Source organism: Emys orbicularis, chromosome 1 (genome assembly GCF_028017835.1).
Source record: "Emys orbicularis isolate rEmyOrb1 chromosome 1, rEmyOrb1.hap1, whole genome shotgun sequence".
In the NCBI taxonomy this organism is placed as follows: domain Eukaryota; kingdom Metazoa; phylum Chordata; order Testudines; family Emydidae; genus Emys; species Emys orbicularis.
The window spans coordinates 77412035-77432837 of record NC_088683.1 but is presented as its reverse complement, the minus strand read 5'-3'; the positions used below and the strand labels follow the sequence as shown (position 1 = coordinate 77432837).

Below are 20803 nucleotides of genomic sequence, written 5' to 3'. Positions count from 1 at the left end.
GGGGAGTGCCCCCACGACCCCTGGAGTGGCGCCTGCCTGGCGCGGCTCCCCCCACCCTCAGTTCCTTCTTGCCAGACAACTCCGACAGAGGGAAAGAAGGGCAGGATGTGGAATAGACATGAGCAACACATCTCGAAGAACAGCAGTTACGGAAAGGTAACTGTCTTTTCTTCTTCGAGTGATTGCATAGTGTGTATTCCACAATAGGTGATTCCAAGCTATATCTGTTAGAGGTGGGTAGGAGTTCACAAGTTCCCAGGACGGAGGACAGCCCTGCCAAACCTGGTGTCATCCCTGGTCTGGGGGATGATCGCATAATGCAAGGTGAATGTGTGAACCAAAGATCATGTGGCGGCCCTACAAATGTCCTGGATGGGGATGTGGGCGACTAAGGCTGCCGACGAGGCCTGCGCCCGAGTCGAGTGTACCCTCACAATGGGTGGCGGGGGGACACCCACCAGCTCATAGCAGGAACGGATGCACGAAGTAATCCAATTGGAAAGTCACTGAGTGGAGATCGGCCGGCCCCTCGCACGCTCAGCCGAGGCAACAAATAGTTGTGAGGACTTTCTGAATGGCTTAGTCCACTCGAGGTAGAAAGCCAGAGCCCGCCGCACATTGAGCGTGTGGAGACGGCGTTCCTCACTGGATGCGTGAGGCTTGGGGCAGAGGACTGGTAGAAAAAGGTCCTGACCCATGTGGTAGGCGGAGACCACCTTTGGGAGGAACGCGGGGTGTGGGCGGAGCTGGACCTTGTCCTTATGAAAGACCATGTACAGTGGCTCGGAGGTCAGGGCCCTGAGCTCTGAGACTCGCCTGGCCGACGTGATTGCAACCAGGAAGGCCACCTTCCACGAGAGGTGAGATCAGGAGCACATGGCCAGTGGTTCAAACGGGGGCCGCGTGTGATGAGCCAACACCAGGTTTAGGTCCCACTGTGGGACCGGGGGTTTAGAATACGGAAAAGATGGTCCAAACCCTTAAGGAACTGGCCAGTCGTAGCAGGGAAAATACCCTGTGCCCTTGCACCGGTGGATGGAAGGCTCAGGAGAGCCTGATGGTTCGCCACTCATAACTGGAAGCGTGAAGATGAATATATTTTCCTCCCAAAAGAGTCCAGTTTCTGAAAGTCTTTGTTCTTTGGGGTTGGGGCTGGCTGACCCTGCCGTTCCCTGTGGTTGACCAACTCAACCACCAGGGAGTTGGGCACTGGGTGAGTATACAAGTACTCATGCCCCTTAGTGGGTACAAAGTACTTGCATTCCGTCTTCTTAGAGATGGGGACCAACAAGGCTGGTGTTTGCCACAGGGCATTTGAAATCTTAGCCACACCTTCATGGAGAAGCAAGGCCACCCTACCTGGTGCTGATGTGCACAATACGTTAAACAGGGAGTCCGAGGGCTCCTCCATCTCCTCTGCCTGGAAATGTAGGCTTGCTGCCACCCTCTTTAAGAGATCTTGGTGGGCCCTGAAGTCCTCCTGCGGGATGGAGGGGTGCGGGGCCGCAATCACCTACTCTGGGCAGGGCGAAGAGGCCGGTGCAGTGCTCTGGGTGTCATCCGGCACCGGAGGGTCCACCACCTGGTTGGGCACGGTGCCGAGGACATATGTCCCACCGACTCCTTTCTCGGGGGTCTGGAAAGGGGGGCTGACTGTGCTTCCGAACCTCCGGCCACCGAGCGAGCTCCCACCGGGGGCTGCACTGGAGGCCACGGTGCCCACTGGTACCATTGGGCTGGCCATGACGCTCAGTGCCACTGCACCTGGTGTGGAACTGCCTGGCCGGGTTGGCTGGCCTGGTCCATCGAAGGACCGCTACGAATGGAGACCGGGGTGGCATAAGATCTGCTGCTGTCTCTGGACCAGGAGGAGCGGTGGTGCCAGGATCTACGACGGCCACAGGACCGCAATCTCGACGTGGCAGACCGGCACCGACGGTAATAGCTGCTCCGCGAACGGCCATGCCATGACCGACTGCGGTACCCTCTCCGAGATGAGGACCGACGGCGACACCCGCTGTGGTCCTGCCGATATTCACTCCTTGAGGATGAGCGGTGCTGAGAGTCCCGACCTGACGGGATCCAGCCAGACACTCTGGTCGGCATCGAGGGCGATCCACCTGGACTCTGCCCCGAGTGGTCGCTGGGCGGTGATCGGCGTCGAATGTTCCCTCGACCGAGACCGGTACCAGACCGGAGGCGACTGTGGAGATCCCAGCAGCGGCTTGCCTTTGGAGCGCGGGGCCGACATGGACGGCGCTCCGGCACCGGCATGGACATGATGTCCCGGGCCGCCTGGAGGGCTTCAGGCATGGATGGCATCCGGAGAGGCCTGTCCCGAAAGGGCTGGGCTACTCTGCTCAACTTGAGTCAGAGGCCTGGGGCCCGGTGGGGATCGAGGACTGCCCGACATGGGTCTAGCCTCTGTCCCAGACTTCTCTCAATCCCGCTGGGAAGAGGGAGTCTTCCTGGCCCTCTTGGTGTGCCCCGTGGACAGGGAGTGGTGCCGGCTGGTCGATGGCACCGGAGGGTCACCGCATACCGACACTGTGGTGCCAGGTACTGGTTCAGAGTGGCATGCCGGGGTCGGGGGCAGCGCCAGCACCAACTCCATCATGGATGGCTCAGAGCCTAATGTCCCTTTCTCTTTTGGTCCAAGGCTTAAATGACTTGCAAATCTTGCACCTTTCGCTGATATGGGTTTCTCCCAAGCAGCGCAAACAATCTGCATGCGAGTCACTTCTTGGCATAGAATGCCTGCAAGAGCCGCACGACTTAAACCCTGGGGCGTGGGGCATGTCCTGGCCCGGGCTCACTGAATAACTAAACAACTAACTAACTACAGGTACTAACGCTGAACGCAACGAACAGTTCTGGGGACAAGCTACAGCAAAGCTGGAGCAGAGCAGTTCTGCTACACCTTCATTGGTGGCAAGAAGGAACTGAGGGTGGGGGGAGCGTGCAGCTCCCCTTATACTGCGCCAGGCGGGCGCCATTCCAGGGGGTGCGGGGGCGCTCCCCCCTACGGGTACTGCTAGGGGAAAAACTTCCGGCATTGGTGCACATGGCGAGCACGCACACCTATTGTGGAATACACATGAGCAATCACTCGAAGAAGAAGAAGAAGGCCTGTACTTCCCCAGCCTGTCCGGGACTAGCAGCCGGAGCCTGGCACACAGTAGGAACCCCAAGCTGGGGCACCCCCAGCCCTGCCCCTTCCCAGGTCCAGGCCCAGCACTCAAGAATTAAAGGGGCTTTGGATTGGCTGTGTGTGTGTATGTGACCACGGCACCCCCCTCTGTGACCCTGGGTTGTCACCCACTCGCCCACCTGTAAGGCCAGCCCTGCCCCCCCAAAAAGTGATGACTCCCCCCCCATGCCACTCTCACTTCTGCGCTGCTGCTGGTGGCAGCGCTGCCTTCAGAGCTGCGCTCCTGGCCTGCAGTCGCCACTCTCCAACTACCCAGCTCTGTGAAATCTGGTCTCCCCTGCAGTAGCCAGAGTTCACAGTCCCTGACATGTTTTTCATGACCATGAATTTGGTAGGGCTCTAGTTATATACCATCTCTGATTGACAGATCTTTGCCTCCTGATCAGGGAAGACAAAACTCCGCTTGATAGACTAAAAGGAGTAGGATGTATGAAAAATATTTTCAGAACCATACTTTGTTCTTTAAACCAGGTTGTGAGAAAATACTGATAGTTGAACTGGTTTAGAACTGGATTTCACTATTCATTTTTTACCCAATATTAATCTATTCAAGAACCACTTATTGAAATTTGATAAGTGGTTTATAAATTGCCGACTTAATATATCTCCCTCTAGGTACGGTACACATATGTTGTTTTCATTAATATTAATGCAAATTGGCACAGATCCACCAAGAGAAGAACCCACACTATTAGTCTTTTCTTTTATCAGACTCAGTATTTCCAGCTAGGATTTTCTGTATGTGGTTACAAACAGATGGTACAAATGTTCACATAAACTGAATTTATGTTGAAAAAAAATATATATGTGACTCCAAAATTCTAAACAGTAAAATCAGACATGAAATTTAACTGAATACGGCTTTTAAATCCAAACATTCAGTTCTTCTATCATTTTATTCCTCCTCATCTGATATTTCCTGCCTTTGAATTCAGTAGACATCCTATGTGGCGATACTTTATGCCTCCTTGATTTTTAAGAAAGTTCTACATCAGCAGACAAAAAAAAACTGATAGTGTATCATGCAAAAGATTCAAGGAAACACCCTCTGATCCAGAGTCACAAACGTATTGGAGCATAAGCTTTCGTGGGTGAATACCCACTTCGTCAGACGCATGTCATGATGCATGACATGCATCTGATGAAGTGGGTATTCACCCACAAAAGCTTATGCGCCAATACATCTCTTAGTCTATAAGGTGCCACAGGACTCGTTATCGCTTTTTACAGATCCAGACTAACACGGCTACTCCTCTGATACTTGACACCTCTGATCCAGTATTTCTTGTAAGAGCAACTGCTTTAGAAACTTTGAATGTCTCACATACACTTTCTTCTTATTGGATTGCATGAAACATGCAGTAATCTATTTGCTAGAAAAAAAAATTAACAGCTGGAGAAGAAGCAACCATCCAGAGAACTAATCATGAATTTAATTTAGTTTTATCGAACACAAACATTTGTATTGGCAGAGTGATGACAAGAACTTCAGACGTGGCCCTTCCTGGCGAAGACAATTTCCTCCACGTGAGGTCCATGGAATCAGCATGATGCCTGGCTCCTCAGAAACACTTCCAGCTGGATTCAGATTAACTACAACATCAGGGCAGTCACGAAAAATGACAACTGATGGTATGAAGTGCTTTGGTACTTAACATGAACTTGGGCAATTAGCACTAAGCCTGGAATTGAACAAGTTTAGTATAGTCACAGGTAAAATAGAGGCTTAATCAGGGCTCAACTGGGGGAGGGAAATGCAGTGACATGGTGAACCCCCCCCCCATTTTTTCAAGTTGTGTTCTAGAATCTCAGTTTTCAGTACTATTACTTTTATTGTCCTATCTGACCCCTCGGCTTAATGATGAACTAACTGTGGTTGCTAGCAGTTAAATATCAAGACCCTGGGTAAACAGAAGGCAAAGGCCACATTGCAGTTATTGACAATGTTATCTAGTACCAGTCTTAATTTTCCCTCTAGCCCTTCTATACAGAAAAAGAAACACTATGCACTCATTTCACCACAGAATAGTATTTCATTCTTGATAGTGTTTGTGGTCTACCTGAAAATGCTTCTAATTTTCTGTGTCTTCAAAATAATTGGTATATTGGTGGAAGTTACTATTTTTTGCAGCTGTTTAAAGAATTTGGTATAAAAATATATCCCTCTACATTCCATGTACGAGAAGCGTATCTTTTTTAAAAAACATCTTCTATAGTAGCACAAATGGCATAAGTTACTAACCGCATCACTAATTCCATTGACTGCACTGCTCATGTTCATGCTTTTCTCTATTCTGTACTTTTTAGCACTAGTGCAAAGTCAAAGGGTAGAAGAGATCAATTTCAAAGGTGGTTTCCAGCTATGAATAAAGGTACTATCTAAGTAGGGACTTACATAACCCTAATCACCACTGGATCTGAACACCGCACAATCTTTAATGGATTTTATCCTCCTAGCACCACTATGAGGTTGGAAAGTATTATTCCCATTTTACAGCTAGGGAACTAAAGCACTGAGTAGATTAAGTGACTTGCATAGGGTAGGGAGTCTGTTGCTGACATGACAATTGAGCTCAGGGCTACCTGACTCCCAATTCTGTGTCCATTAAGCCAGGCTCCAGGACCATACTTCCCACCTTCCTGTGATATGACATTATTTTGTTTTAAACTATAATGCACACCTGTGATGCTGTATTAACAATAATAATGGCATCAGTAAGTTGGAAAACCTCTTATTTTTCCTGAAGCAGTCAGATTTTCAACAGTATCTCAGACATGTAGCAACACTAAATGAGTTTTATAGACCAGACCAAACCCAGAAGGTTGGACAGAATGAGCTACATAGTAATTTAACAGTCAAACTTTCAGGGAGGGAAAATATATTAATTTATTTTCTTCGTTATTCTAAAGAGGGTTTTTTTCCAATTTGCAGTTGCTTCATCACGATTGCAGAGGTTAGACAGCTCTACAGTTCGCACATACTCATGTTGACAAGGCTAGCAAAGAAGCCAGCACTGAATTGCTGTGAGTATTCACAAAAAGCCATCATGGAGGCTGTATAAATGTACACTATACCCCATATTCACTGACATTACTGAAATGAAAGCCAAGATGCGGTCCATTGCCCCCAGCACGTCTAGTTTATCAAAAAAACCAAAAAATTCTACGTAAGTGGGCCTCAGTCTGGGGGATGCCAGCCTCTGATTCCACCTCCCATCTCAAACAGTAACATCTCCCTCTCTTTCATGGGCATCCCTTCTAATAAACTGGTCATGCCCGCCAAGAGATAAGGATGCTGTTTAAGATGGATAGCTTGTGATGATACTGACCAAGAAAATGTGTTGAGACATCTAGGTGAATTTCTAGTGAGAGCTCAGGAGGAATCTGTGGTCATGGTACATATTAGTACCAGGGACATAGGGAGGGGCAGGGTCTTAGAACCTACATTCAGCTAATTAGGAGAAAGGCACAGAGTCAGGCCTCTATGATAGCTTTCTCTAAAATGCTTCTGGTGCCCGAAGAAGAGAAAATTTGACAGGAACTTCAGGGTCTCGCTGTATGGATGAGATGATGGTGTAAAAAAGAGAAATTTACATGCATATAAGAAACTGGGGAACTTCACTTTAGAGAGGAGCCTAATGAGAGAGAACAGTTACACTAGATTTACTTTAGAAAAAGTCAGAGCTATAAACCCGCTTTAGGACATCATTTGGGTGGTGGCTGGCATGAGTTAGAACAAAACATCTCCTGTGGCTAAGGTCTTCCAACATTATCAGTTATGAAAGTTCTTACACATTCCGCAAAGCACCTGATAGTCGTCAGTGGCAAAGACAAGATACTGGACTAGATATACACAGGGGTCAGGTCATATGTAGTAGTTCTTATTACTTAAATATCTCATCATTTGTCATCTACACACATGTACTAGTTGTACAAATACGTTTCTGAACAAAGTACAGCTGTGTGAAAATATATTGTTTGTTACCAAATCATCAATCTTGCAAAAATAAGAACATGATGAACACTTCCATTAATATGCCACCATTTCATGCTAATTTTACTTAAATAACAGTTTTCCTTTCCATTTTAAGTTTCAGCAGATAATCATAGGCATTTATAAAGCACCTGTCACCACAGTGTTTAGCTGTCTCTATCTTTCTATATACATGTACAGAGAGACAGAATTAAAATACACAATAGTATATTGAACCATGAGTTTGGATTACAGCATTACTCGCAAATGAGATGCGTAGGTTTTCCCCCAATGAATTCAAAAGAAATTTTACACCACACAACCATTGTTCTATATATGCCATGTGTGTTACTGAAACATTAAGAATTTTTTTGTAGCCCTTCACCTGTAAAGCCAGGTGATGTAGGTACCTGACTATTTTTGAGGATCTGGGCTTAACTCTCACTGATTTCAATGAGAGTTAGGCAAGTTCTAGGCAAGCTGAAAATCTCCCGTTTCCTAGCCATGCAGGGTAGTAAAATAAAATTCATATCATTTTTATACAGCAAAAAACTGTTACAGGTTCAGCAGCGAGTCTGACCCATCCTGCACCTCAGGCTGGTAAATATTTATATGGAGGATGGGGAGGAAGCATTTCTGGGGGCTTAGAATGTTATAAGTCCTGGGAAATAATGAACAGTCCACTACCAAAGGAAGGGGCAGATTTTCCATCTCTTAATGTGTTCAGATCAAGACTTTCTGAGGGATATGCTTTAGCCAAACACTTCTTGGCGCTTAATACAGGGGTAACTGGATGAAACTTAATGGTCAGAGACATAGAGGAGATCAACCTACATGTTCTAATGTTCCCTTCTGGACTCAAACTCTGAATCACTTAGGAAAAATTCAGATCTGGTTTCAAACCTTGTGCTCTAATATCCTCAGTGCATGATCCTCCAAGGATGACAATACAGCCCATCTCTACCCACAGAACAATGGTTGAGTCATTTAGGGCCCAGTGCTACCTCATGACAAAACTCTCATTCAGTTCAATGGGAGCAGGCATTAAGCACGTGTTGCTTTAAGCTTGAAAGGCATAATGCAGAAAGCAAAAATCATAATTTAAAAAATGTTACAATGGCATGCAACTAAAATTACCCAAATATTGTAAGCCTCCCATGGATGTAATTTACGGTGACATGTCCCAAAGAGCTTCAAGTTACAATGAATACATGAAGGGCAGGGACTGCAAATACTGAAAAATATGTTAACTTACAATTAGCCAGTCAGTCTCTTACTGCTGGAGCTCTGTTATTGCCCGAGAACCCAAAAGCCAAAAATAGATAAGCAGCAGCAAAAAATTACTGGAGCTGTACCATGTTGTATTTTAAACAAAATACATTTATAAAAATAAATTGTATAAAAATAAGTTTAATATACTCTATAGGAATATTATTATTACCTTGAGTATGAATGATGTCTGTTGGGTCAATACCTTTGGCCAGTCTTTTGCAATTACATGTTTATTACAAGTCATCTTTCCAGTGAGAAGGATCAATAATTTCTTCCTTTAATTTCCAGTTGCCCATCCCTAACATGTGAATGACTAAAATGTTATGAATATAATACTGGTTTTATTAATTTCCAGTCCACTTTTTATAGCGGGAATATGCTACAGTAATTATTCAGATGGTCTCACTCACTGTTATTATATGCAACTGCAAAAATTTCAAGGAGGCTAGAAAATGACCTTAATAAAAATGTAGACAAAAGCAAATGTGATCACTGTAGCTGCAAACAAGCTCTATAAACCAAAGGGGAGGATTCTGCTGCATTGTACCGTTAGTGGTATATTGATCTTGTAAGGTTCATTAGTCTACATAAAAGACATCCACAGTGGTACTGACTCAGCAGAGTACCCAAATCCAAGCTAATCCTATCTGAGGCGATATACAGTTGGTTCAGAGAGGGTAGAAATTAGAGTTCCAGCAACATGTGAGGCAAATCGGAACACTATAGTAGGGCGAACCAAGCTTCCTAAGGCATGAAGAGTTTCCTCAAGGGAAGGGGATGAGTGCCATTTGGACAAAAGGAAAGACTTCAGCAACTGCAGATGAAGGGGATACCTGGAAACCAGATTCTCACAGGCTCCAACGTGCCAAAGAATAAACTTGACTAGGTCAGGATCAGGACGAAAGCTCAGTAGGGCTTGTAACCTAGCTCAGGAGACAAACACCTTTATTAGTCTGGTGGCGAGGACCATTCACAGCTAAGACGTGCAACACTTGCTCAGTTACTGGTGGGTAGTGGATTTTTCTGAGAGAGACAATAAAGGGACTCGGTTACAGATAACACCCAAGTAGAGATGTATCCTTTCCCACGATCTTCATAAAAAACTGAGGGAGCAGGAGAGTCCCGAAAAGATGGGTGTAAACTGGCAACACTGTCTCATAGCTCAAAGCAAGCACTGGTATCCTAGGTGGATAGGGACACAAAGGTAGATGTACTCCAGCTCCACTGAACAATGGAAATCACAGTGAAGCATGGACCTAGGATGACTACTCATATGCAACTCGGCAGCTCCCTATTGATTAGACAAAGGTCCAAGATAGGGACGAATGCCAACCTCCCTCCCAATGCTTAGTCACATGAAGAAATAGTAGGAGTAAACTAAACAAACACACTTGTCTCATCTCACTGAGACAGGAAATGGCTGACTTGCATGCTCGAGGGTCTCAGACCATGCAAGACCACCCAACCCTCAAGCAAATGGTACCCGAGAGCCCCATGAAATGGGCAGGGCTGCCCGGGGGGAGGGGTAAGTGGGGCAATTTGCCCCGGGCCCCTGGAGAGGGGTCCTTCACTCGCTCCGGGGACCCCAGAAAACTCTCATGGGGCCCGGGCCCCCGGAGCTTCTTCCGCTCCGGGTCTTCGGCGCCAAATTGCCACCGAAGACCCGGCACTTCGGCAGTGGAAGGACCCCCCGCCACCGAAGTGCCTCGGGACCCACCGCCGAAGTGCCAGGTCTTCGGCAGCAATTCGGCGGCGAGGACCCCCCGCCGCCGAAACCCCCAGACCCCCTGAATCCTCTGGGCGGCCCTAGAAATGGGAGGTGGAGAGATGGGTTTTCTGGTTCTCTCACCCATGGAGAAAGTTCCAAAGCTTGAAACAGGGAATTATGTCTCTCCCGCTGTTTTTCTTTCTACTCAAGTAATCTGCAATTCTGGATTCTTGGAATATTTTTTTCTCTTTGGTCCCAAAGACAAGGAACTTGAATTAGGGGAAGGAGCACTGATGTGCAGACTTTAAGCTTCTAGGCACAATGAGACAAAAGAACTGTAGGTTCTGCAGTGAATGGACTAAGACTTCATACATAACTAACAGCTTTTGCTTCTTGGTTCACGTACGTGGAGCCCTAATGCTGTCTGTTCTTGACTATCTGCAAGATGGAGGATGTAAAGATTTGAAGTGTACACAACTTTTTTATACTGGAAGGCCTCATATGGCCTTCAAATTTATAATATTCTAAATCTATAATTTATTGTAGTTTTTGCTTGAATTTCAGTGTTTGAAAACTAATTTCTACATGTTACTAAACGATTAAATAATGTGAAGATTTACAGCTAAATTCCATTCTCTCAAATAGATTCCATTCACATACACAGAAAAAGATGTAAGATTTACAATAAATGAAAGTTTAATCTCTCGCTCAAGCTCAAGTTTTAGTAAAACATGAAATACAGTATGAAGTGTTATGATATTTCCAGTGGTCTCACTGTAAAGCAAGTCTGGGCAAAAAGGATATAATCAAGAATCTTGCTAATTAATGGTTTTTTTATTTTTGTCTTTAGATATCATCTCTTTCTTCTACTTTACCTGAAGTGCACTACCACTATTTTAGGGAAAAGGAGCAGGAAAGGTCTCTTCAAGAACAGGGTAATAGGGAAGAGAACACAAAGTTTTATCAAGCTAAAAAGTGTGATGTTCTTTTCATGTATTAAGTTATTGGTTAGTTTAATACAAGAGTAATAAAATACCTAAATCATTTTAAAAACAAAAAAACCAAGCATCTCTGTCATCATAAATTTGGCAGTAGTGCACAACCAATGGTTTTATCCACTGGAGCCACTCATTTTTTACATTGTTCATCTGTTTTATTGTAATATACTAGCCATCTACGTATTTACTGTGTATTTCTTTTAAAATGTGTATGTAAAGGGATATAAATATGATTTTTTAAAAATAAAATTTATGGTACATGGGGTCTCAGTGCAAACACTTGACAATACAGTGTCAACAATACTGTTTGTATCTTTCCATTCCACCATTTTTATAGTTTTTTGATTGTAACAGTCAAATTAATATGTTTAGCAGAGTTAGAAGCTTCAACCTGTTCCTACTTAAAAATCTGTCAATATTTAAAGCTGAACACCTGCCTCTGATGAAGTATAAAAGGATGATTTAAACTGGAACTGGAGCCAAAATGGACCTATAAAGTCAAGCAGAAACATCAGATACCTGTAATACCTGTAGAAAAGCACTGTGATGGCTCTCCTTTTAAAAACAAAAACAACAAAACTGTTTACAAGAGTCAAAAGCAATTACTGAAAAAATATGTATTAAAAAAAACCATTCTCCTGTGTTACCTGTGGACCAAGAAGAACCTTGCTTTACCAAGAGCCACCTTTTTGTTCCAGCCAGCGTGGGATGTAAAAATCTGAACATTGCAAAGAAGCTGATGTTCAAGTTTTCTATTAAAAAGAAAATTAAAAAATGCCAAACCCCACCATTTCTTCATTGTAACAGGGCATTAGACAAATTCCTGTCTAACGTTATGCTTTTAGCCAAGATGGCCTTGCTGAGACTTCTTGGAAGTCAGTTTTATCAGAGGAAATAACTGAAAGACAGAATGATAATATATAGTGTATAAAAGTTTAGAAGAGCAATTATTACCTACTGTGGCTTTATTTGGTGGTGTTAGTGTTGTTTATTCTTTGTTTATATGGGAAGTTTCAAAGTAAAACCTATTTAATAATGTCATTGATCTATTTGCTAATTTTCTGCTGCTTGATACTATCTCAAGATCTGTCTTTTAGTTATTTCTTTTAGCATTTTGATCTGCAATGTTTGCACGTACCTAAACATTTGTTTTATTGTCTATTTTCATTTGACAGATTTCAGTCAATCAAATGGTGACAGATTTTTCTCCCCCATTGTCAATAAAAATATTCAGTGCTATTTGTGTTTAATATCTATAAGGCTGGGTATATGGTAGCATGGAAAAGCAGTATGGATGACTGGCACATCTCAAAGCATAAGAAATTTTTCCCAGGCAGAGACTGTTATCAATATGAACTTAATGTTGAGTCTGCCACTAGAGGGAGCACTAAACTTGCTTATTTGTAGGATATGGTGAATTTGATCAGACTGTCAAGACAATAAAGCTATAGTATAAAGACATTACTTCAAATTCCTCAGATTTAACTAGCTTTCATGTTAATGTTTTCCCCCCCTTTTGATTGTTTTAGTGAAAAAACGTAAATAAGTAAAAACAGTGCAAACTCCAACATTTTCAGTAGTTCTTGTCTCTTTTGAGCAAACCCCTCATTATGTTCCAGTTCAGTATTTATTGTTTTGTTTGCAGTTTTCGCATGGTCTCAGCCCAAACCAGGAGCAACACAGAGGAGAAATCCCTGTGAACTGAACAAGAAGTTACATGCCTGTAGAAGACTAACCCCTAAATCTCTTATTTCTACCCTGGAACATCAGAGGAGGAAAAACCCATAAATGCTTAAAGCTGGATGTGAACAGTTCTGACCCAGAGCCTCTGTCTAATTATTTCCCCCTGCTGCTGAGTTAGATTGCCATTCTCAAGAAAAACATTAAAAACTTGCAACTGTGGTAGCCGTTCAAACCCATTTTCAGCTATCCTGACCAAGTGTCCAGGGTTTTAGGGTGTTCTTTGGCTGGTATAGTTCACAAAGATGTGTCTACCTTATGTATGATTTAGATTTTGGAACATTTATCTCAGCCAACCTAAGATGGCCATGGTTGATGTCACATCATCATTTTACACTCCTTTAGCCCACAGACAAAACACTATAAGGGGATCAAACATTACCAGCTTTCAAAGTTTTGTTCAAGTCTATTCATTCTTAAAAAAAAAAAAAAAAAAAAAAAACCACTGCTCTCCTATTTTCAGGGTACTTAAACTCTTGATAAATTGGTTATTAGCCAGCAGCCATGCTGTGCAAGAAGCTACATTGTGCTTGGAGGGTTTATAAACAATTTAATTAATTCCCTAGTGAAAATTATCAATTTGGCATCTCTGATCTCCTATTTATCTCTACACTAATGCACCACCAAGAGTAGTGGTGCAAGTATAATGCATCTCAACCTTGGCATAAAAAGGAACAACATCCAAATAGAAGGAATTTCATTTAAAGGGCCCATTCCTTTCTCAGATTACCCTTTCTTGGAACCAGCCAAGAAATAACCACACACAAAAAAAAAGGTCAAACTGAAACAGTATTGAGGTTTGATTTATTGCTTGTTTCCATTATTTGCGCAATTATATTCACACACACATTCCATTCATGCTGGTGACAGGCTGCAGATGTGGGTGTTACTTTCGATCTTAGGTGACTCAGACTGGCCAGGTTCCAGCTTCCCAGAGACCGAGCCGCTAGGCGACAAGAACCCCCCGACGTCCCTTTGGATCTACTGCTTCCGGTCCTGAGTTTCTGCTGTCATGGGTTACATCTCTCTCTGGCCGCTACTGCCGTAGGTTTATATACAGTTCCATATACACCTTGATTATCCTTACACAGTAATATTTCGGTTCAAGCCTTGTGATTGGTTTCTTACACTCATACTATCTCACTCATTCCTTACATATTGATTATATATTCCTAAGCATGAATACAGTTGGTAATATAGCTTTAAGCTAGCCTCTCACATCAGCGAGGCCTTCCACTGCTGTTTGTGGTTCAGACAGGAAACTGCAAACCGCACTTTAAGAGCAAGGTGAAGCTGGCATAACAGAAAGCCTACACAGACACATTCAAAAAAGCAGATGTGGGGGGGCTATGGACTGCCCCTCCTCCCCATGGAGCAGGAGCTGCTCCTGCCTGGCAGAGGCCAAGCCATGAACAGGGCCGCGTCCGGCTATAATACCAACTGTAATAGTGGTTTGTGTTCAAAAACACTCTTTTCAACCCAGAATTATAACCCCAGCGCTATTCACATAGGACTCTACAAATCTAGATAATGACTTCTGGTCAGTAGAAACCTGAGCAATAGTTGAACTAACGAACAATCCAGAAAACAAAGACGAAAAAATCCTTTTATCATTTTCTGGAGCCATCTAGTCCTGTTTCATAAAGAACACTCTTCAAGTACTAGGAAGTCTAAGAAGATGGTTTCATTCAGTTCTAAGTGCTGTACATACCCATATTAAGAGACAGTCCTGCTTGAAAAAGCATAAAATAGACACAACAGACGAAGACTGGGAGAAAGGGTGTATTACCCTATTTTAGAGGTGTGGAAACTGGAGCAGAGAGAGCTTGTGACTTGCCCAAGGTCATGAAGCAAGTCTCTAGAGGCCTAGGCTAGTGCCTTAACCCCAAGGCGTCTTCCTCCCTATAATTACTTTTCCCCTTCATGGACATTTTTATGACATTCTATTTACAAAAGAAAAAAATTAACCCCAAAGACCATAATTTACTTTTAAATGTTCATCAATTGTATTACATAGGAAAGCAACTACCATACAACTCTGTAGTCCACAGGATAAGACACCTGCATCCAAACCAATGACTCACAAAGTAGTTCTTATCTGAATAAAGTACAAACAAAACTAGCCTGCTATACTCAATTTTTCATATTCACAAAAATATTTGGCATCTGCTTTGGTATCATTTTCCCCACCGATCTAAACAAGATGCAAGACAGTGGTGAAGAAGGCTCTTGGTATATATTTACAGCTGCCATATTTGTTGTACAGTGCTCTGGTGCTAGTGTCAATAATTTAGATTTTCTGCAATTTTATACCTCAGAGCTTGGCACTAATCTTCAGAAGAGGCAACTTTTGCAGCTTTTGATTCACTCCATATTAGGCAGTCCACTTTAGGTTAACATTAGTTAGCTAATGAAGTCCAGGTAGACAGCACTGCAGCATTCATAGGGACATCTCTGTCTTCCCTCCAAAGCTACAAATACATGCATAGAGATCATCTTAGATGCCTACAAAGAGACAGCAAATGCAGTAGAAGGAGAAAGCTGCAAAATGTCATTTTTATAGCCAAACTGAGGAAATTAAGGAGCTGATCCTGCAAACACCCAGGTGAGTAATTTACTGAACTCAACAGTACTACTCACATCCGTGTCCCATGAGTGAAAATTTAAAACCTGTGCAGAGGGCCTATCCCCGATGTAAGTCCCCCCTCAACCTTTATTTTGAGGTCTTAAGTAGTGGCTAGTCCTGCTGCTGGGCCATGCCTAGGTGGTGGATTTCACCTGAACTGAACAGGAGAGCAGGATTGTTAATTTATTCATCCTGGTTGGTAAAGCATACAATTAACTATGGACTCAATTATTATGTGACTCTACTCATTCTATCTGAGTGTTGACAGGGCCAATTCGATCAGGTTCTCCACTTGTGAGGTCATTATATAATGCCTGCATCTGTAATTTTTCACTCCATGCATCTGAAGAAGTGTTTTTTTACCCACGAAAGCTTATGCCCAAATAAATCTGTTAGTCTTTAAGGTGCCACTGGACTCCTTGTTGTTTTTGTGGATACAGACTAACACGGCTACCCCCTGATACATAAATCCCTATAGATACTCTTTAAAACCAAATATAGCCCTCAGCTATGGACCGATCTGTAAAATAACTGGAGACCCTAAACTATCTTCACTAAGGCACTCTCCCTTAGCATAGCTTCACTAAGTGAGTCTCTCGTTCATTATAGCAAATTTTGAATTCACATGTTGCTTAGTGTCATTTTGTATGGCAGGAAATGCTGATTTCTTTGCTTTGAATGTGTTTGTTTTTTAAAATCTATTGTATGAATTTTGTAAATATTTATTTTAAAATAAAGACTATTAATTTCATTATGCATTAAAAACTACCACTTGAAACGGAGAACACACTCAAATGTACAAGCTCTCTCCTTTGACTGCGTTAGCAGCTGCAGCCTGCAATGACCTCATAAATGCATGGGGTGCTCGAACAACTCTCCGTGATATTCAGCACCTTATGAGAATGACTGCACCATAACTAAGACGGGGCAGAATTTGACTGGGGCTTACCCAGGAAGGACAGCTCTGCTTTATTGGGGGGGGGGGGGAGGGGAGAGGTCAGAAACTGCTGTAAAAAAGATGCTCGGTGGCTCTTTGTTTGTCATCAATTAGCCAACAGTTATCATATTACTTGGTAGCTGCCAGTGTTCCCGTTTCTCACTGCAAGCCTGAAGCATGTGGTTAGCTCAGCAGCAGTATACACACATAGAATCTGGTTATCCCTTTCATTATCTTAAGAGTGGCACGCACTGTAAAAGGCCAGAAAATTCCAAATTTAGATGATCCATCATTAAGTCAACCTTCTGTATCTTATTTGTTTTTAATATGATATGAATTAAGGATATAGTGATGGTCATCCATAATCAGATGTTCACCGATTTTAAAGCTGGAAGGGACTATTATGATTATCTACAATCACCTCCTGCATAACACAGACCATAGAACCTCACCCAGTAATTTCTGCATCAAGTCCATAACTTTTGTATGAGCTGGAGATATATTTTAGAAAGATATCCAGTCCTAATTCAGTCTTTGTCTTTCCTTCCTTCTTTCCCCTCTATTTGTGACATAACTTTAAAGTAAAGATACACATGAAAAGCATCAAGCAAATTAGCATGCTGCACCACCAAGTCAATGGCCAAAAAGCCATAAGTCCACAATCAATAAAGATTAAAAAAATTGGCTAAAAGCCCATCCTAATTCAGTGGCAAAGTGAAGGCAGCAATTAGGAATAAAAAAAATCAACATACAACAAATGGAAAAAGGGGAGGAATAGCAATTGATATAAATTAGAATGTGTGAAGTGTAGAAAATGGATAAGGGAAGCTAAAAACATCGGGAAATCCATGCCTGCGAGGGCTAAGGAGAATAAGAAGGAATTTTTAAAGTACATTAGGAATAAAAGAAATCCTAGCAATGGTATAGGCCCATTACTAGGCGAAGATGGTAAAATGGTTAATACTGCTGCAGAAAATAAATATCTGTGTTTTATATTTGAATTGAAGCAAGATTATGCGCTTGTATTGTCCAGTCCATTAGTCCAAGAGGATGTTAAGCAACATATGCTAGTGATTAACATTTTCAATTCAGTAGGCCTGGATAACTTTCAAAAAACTTCCAGAAGAGTGGAGGAATGTGCCAATATTCAAAAAGGATAAGTGAGATGAACTGGGTAAATATAGGCCAATTAGCCAGAAATCAATGCTGGGCGAACTAAAGGAAAAGCTGACACAGGATTCAACAGATAAAGAATTGAAGGATAGGAATATAATTAATGCTAGGCAACATGGTTTTATGAAATTAGGTCTTGTCAAACAAACCTGATTTCATTTGGAAAAGCTTACAAGTTTGGTTGACAAAAGTAACAGCAAGATGTAATATACGTATATTTAAGTGATTTTGACAAAGTATCACGTGACATTCTGATTAAAAAAATTAGCAGTATACGATTATCAATAAAGCACAGCTAAATGAATTAAGAACTGGCTAAAAGACGTCTGTCAAAAAGTAATTGTCAATGGGGAATCATCATCGAATGGACATATTTCTAGTGGGAATCCACTGGGATCAGTATGATACCTGATACAATTCAACATTTTCATCAGTGAGCTGAAGGTAAATATAAAAATCACTAGGGATCCAATTTGCAGATGACATAAAGATTGGTGAAATGGTAAATAATGATGAGGACTGGGCAGTCATGCAGAGCAATCTGGATAATTTGGTAACTGGGGACTATGCAAACAAAATGCATCCAAATACAGCCAAATGCAAAGTTATACATCTAAGAACAAGTACTCCTGGAGGAATTCTGCGCTACTGCGTGTGCACATATTTAATGAGTCCCACAGATTTCTAATTTTTCGGGCAGAAAGAGCTTCTGCCAAAATATTGCTGCAGTTCCGCATTTTGCCCACCAGAGGGCGCTGTGGCGACAGAACAAAGTTGCAGCTCCCCACCAGCGAGGGAAGAGAGACAGCTGCCTTCGCAGTGCTTGTCAGGCCAGGTCAGGAGACGGGGCTGTGTGTGTGAGGTGTCAGACAGGGGCTCATAAGGGCTAGTGGGGGAGGACTGGGACAGGGGCTGAATGGAAGTGGAGGCACAGGGCGAGGGAGGTGCAGACACACATGGGGACAAGGGGAGGTGGGGCAGAGCTGCATAGGGACAGGGAGTGGCTGGGTGAGGGCACAGAGACTCATGGGGACAGGGGCGGATGTGCCTGACTGAATGGGAGAGGCTAGGGGTCAGCCAGGGTCTGCATGGGGGAAGCTCCTTAACAATCCAACAATCCCTCCCTGCCTCCCCCCCCAAAAAAAAAACCTATTCCATACTTTTCCCACCACACCCAGGCTCCTTCCCAGCAATTTACCTCCCTCTCCCTCAACTCCTCTGTTACCCCTGACTCCCCCAAGCCTTTGCTCTGCTTCTGAGGAGTGTGGGAAATATGGTTCTGTATTGTAGTCTAAATGAATTATTACTCAGAGTTCTGTATTAATATGCCTAGTAAGGAATCTGTTTGTCAAAAAACATTTCCTGAGTCTTTTTTTGTTGTCTGTATTGTTACAGACATACTTGTTGACAGGTAGTATTTTGAAATAAATGACCAAAAATAATTGAAACTGGTGTGATTATATTATTTTGACAAAATATGCAGAATTTTGCAGAATTTTAAAATATCGTGCGTAGAATTTTTCATTTTTTGGCGCAGAATTCTACCAGGATTAGAACAAGGAACGCGGGCCAGACCTATAGAATGGGAGTCTGTATCCTGGAAAGAATGTAGGGGTCATAGTAGAGCAAATCAACATAAGCTCCCAGTGCGATGCTGTGGCAAAAAGTGCGAATGTGATCTTTGTATATAGAAACAGGGTGTAGGAGTTGGGAGGTGATTTTATCTCTTCATGCAGCATTGGTGAAACTGATATTGAGATAATGCATACAGTTCTGGTGTCCGCATTTTAAAAAGAAGCTGAAAAATTGGGGAGACATGCAGAAAAGAGACACAAAATTGATTCAAGGGCTGGAGAAAATGCCGTATAGTGAGAGTCTTAAAGAGCTCAATCTGTTTAGTTTATCAAAAAAAAGGTTGAGAAGTGACCAAGGGAAGTGGTGGATTCTCCAAATCATCTAATCAAGTCTGGCTACTTTTCTAGAAGATATGCTTTAGCCAAACAAGTTATTGTGTTCAATGCAGGGGTTACTGGGTGAAATTAAGAACCTGTGTTATACGGTAGTCAGACTATATGATCTGATGGTCCCCTCTGGCCTTGAACTCTATGAATTTATGAACCCTCTTCACAAGGCTCTGTTAAAACTCTCTGCTGTAAGTATCTACTTCATATCTGTCTAAACCTCCAGTATAATACAAATGACAAATGCTGCCAAAACTCAAAATGTTTCACTGTCCATGATGATATGACACAGAAAGCAGCAACAGTTTTGTAGTAATAAAATTAGTGCCAGGTTATTTCAGACTTCTAAAATATGTTCTATAACTGTGTTACCGAATACAAAATTTCTTCATGTATTCCAGACGTTCGGAAGTTTACTGTTAAAAAACACTGTATGATGGATAAAAGTCACATTATTGTTTTTTCTTCAGTACTTCTTCTACGTGTTTAAACACACCAGGATCCTCAATGGTTGGAGTTATCTGAGGGAAGAACATACATAAACATATGATAGAGAATTGCCAAATACCACATACAGTAAAGGAGAAATTGGTTCAATATCTCCTCTAATGCTAATTTTTCTAAAGTAATCAAGAAGAAAGCATTTATAAAGATTCTGAAGATAAAATATACCAGGCAAAAATAAAATGACATTACAATATCAGATATTGTGAACCAATAGCAAAATACATTAAAGAACCAAAAGATTAAGTCACTTCTGCTGATGTGCTAGCGTCCCTTGTTAGAATAAAGAGCACCTATAGCTTACCTGATATGGTTTGCCATTGACAAGAGCAGAAAGAGCAGAACGTGGTATTTTGCCAGAACGTGTCTTTGGTATCTGTTTCACAAACACTGCCTTTCGGAAAGCTGCCACTGGGCCAATGCTTTCTCGAACACGCTTAACAATTTCTTCCAAAACGATCTCCTCCTCTGTCTTTATACCTGGTGAGGAATTTCAGATGCTGTAACTACTTTACAACATTATACAAATCTTAGTGACACAAGACATGAGTCGATGAACAGTAATGAGCTCTCACCATTTCTTAATACACATAGCGCTAATGGGACAAGACCTTTTAAGGCATCCTCTTGGCCAACAACAGCACAATCAGCCACAGCTCCATGGGAAAGAACAGACTGAGGGAGAAAACCAAACAAAACA

At 42.6% G+C, this 20803-nt stretch overlaps 2 protein-coding genes across 4 annotated transcripts in view; one reads left to right on the top strand and one right to left on the bottom strand.

Moving 5' to 3' along the window:
* PPFIA2 (PTPRF interacting protein alpha 2) overlaps nucleotides 1-6202 on the top strand; it is a 627181-nt gene extending 620979 nt beyond the window's left edge. For all 3 annotated transcript variants that reach the window (XM_065422644.1, XM_065422656.1, XM_065422651.1), the window contains 2 exons: nucleotides 4684-4843; nucleotides 6144-6202. In XM_065422644.1, the coding sequence (XP_065278716.1) occupies nucleotides 4684-4843; nucleotides 6144-6202 (219 nt within the window). The remainder of the gene's footprint in view (nucleotides 1-4683; nucleotides 4844-6143) is intronic.
* A 13849-nt stretch (nucleotides 6203-20051) lies between these two features.
* ACSS3 (acyl-CoA synthetase short chain family member 3) overlaps nucleotides 20052-20803 on the bottom strand; it is a 141179-nt gene continuing 140427 nt past the window's right edge. Inside the window, exons 14-16 of the mRNA XM_065423450.1 lie at nucleotides 20679-20778; nucleotides 20408-20583; nucleotides 20052-20120 (exon numbers count right to left, since the gene is read on the bottom strand). Of these exons, the coding sequence (XP_065279522.1) occupies nucleotides 20052-20120; nucleotides 20408-20583; nucleotides 20679-20778 (345 nt within the window). The remainder of the gene's footprint in view (nucleotides 20121-20407; nucleotides 20584-20678; nucleotides 20779-20803) is intronic.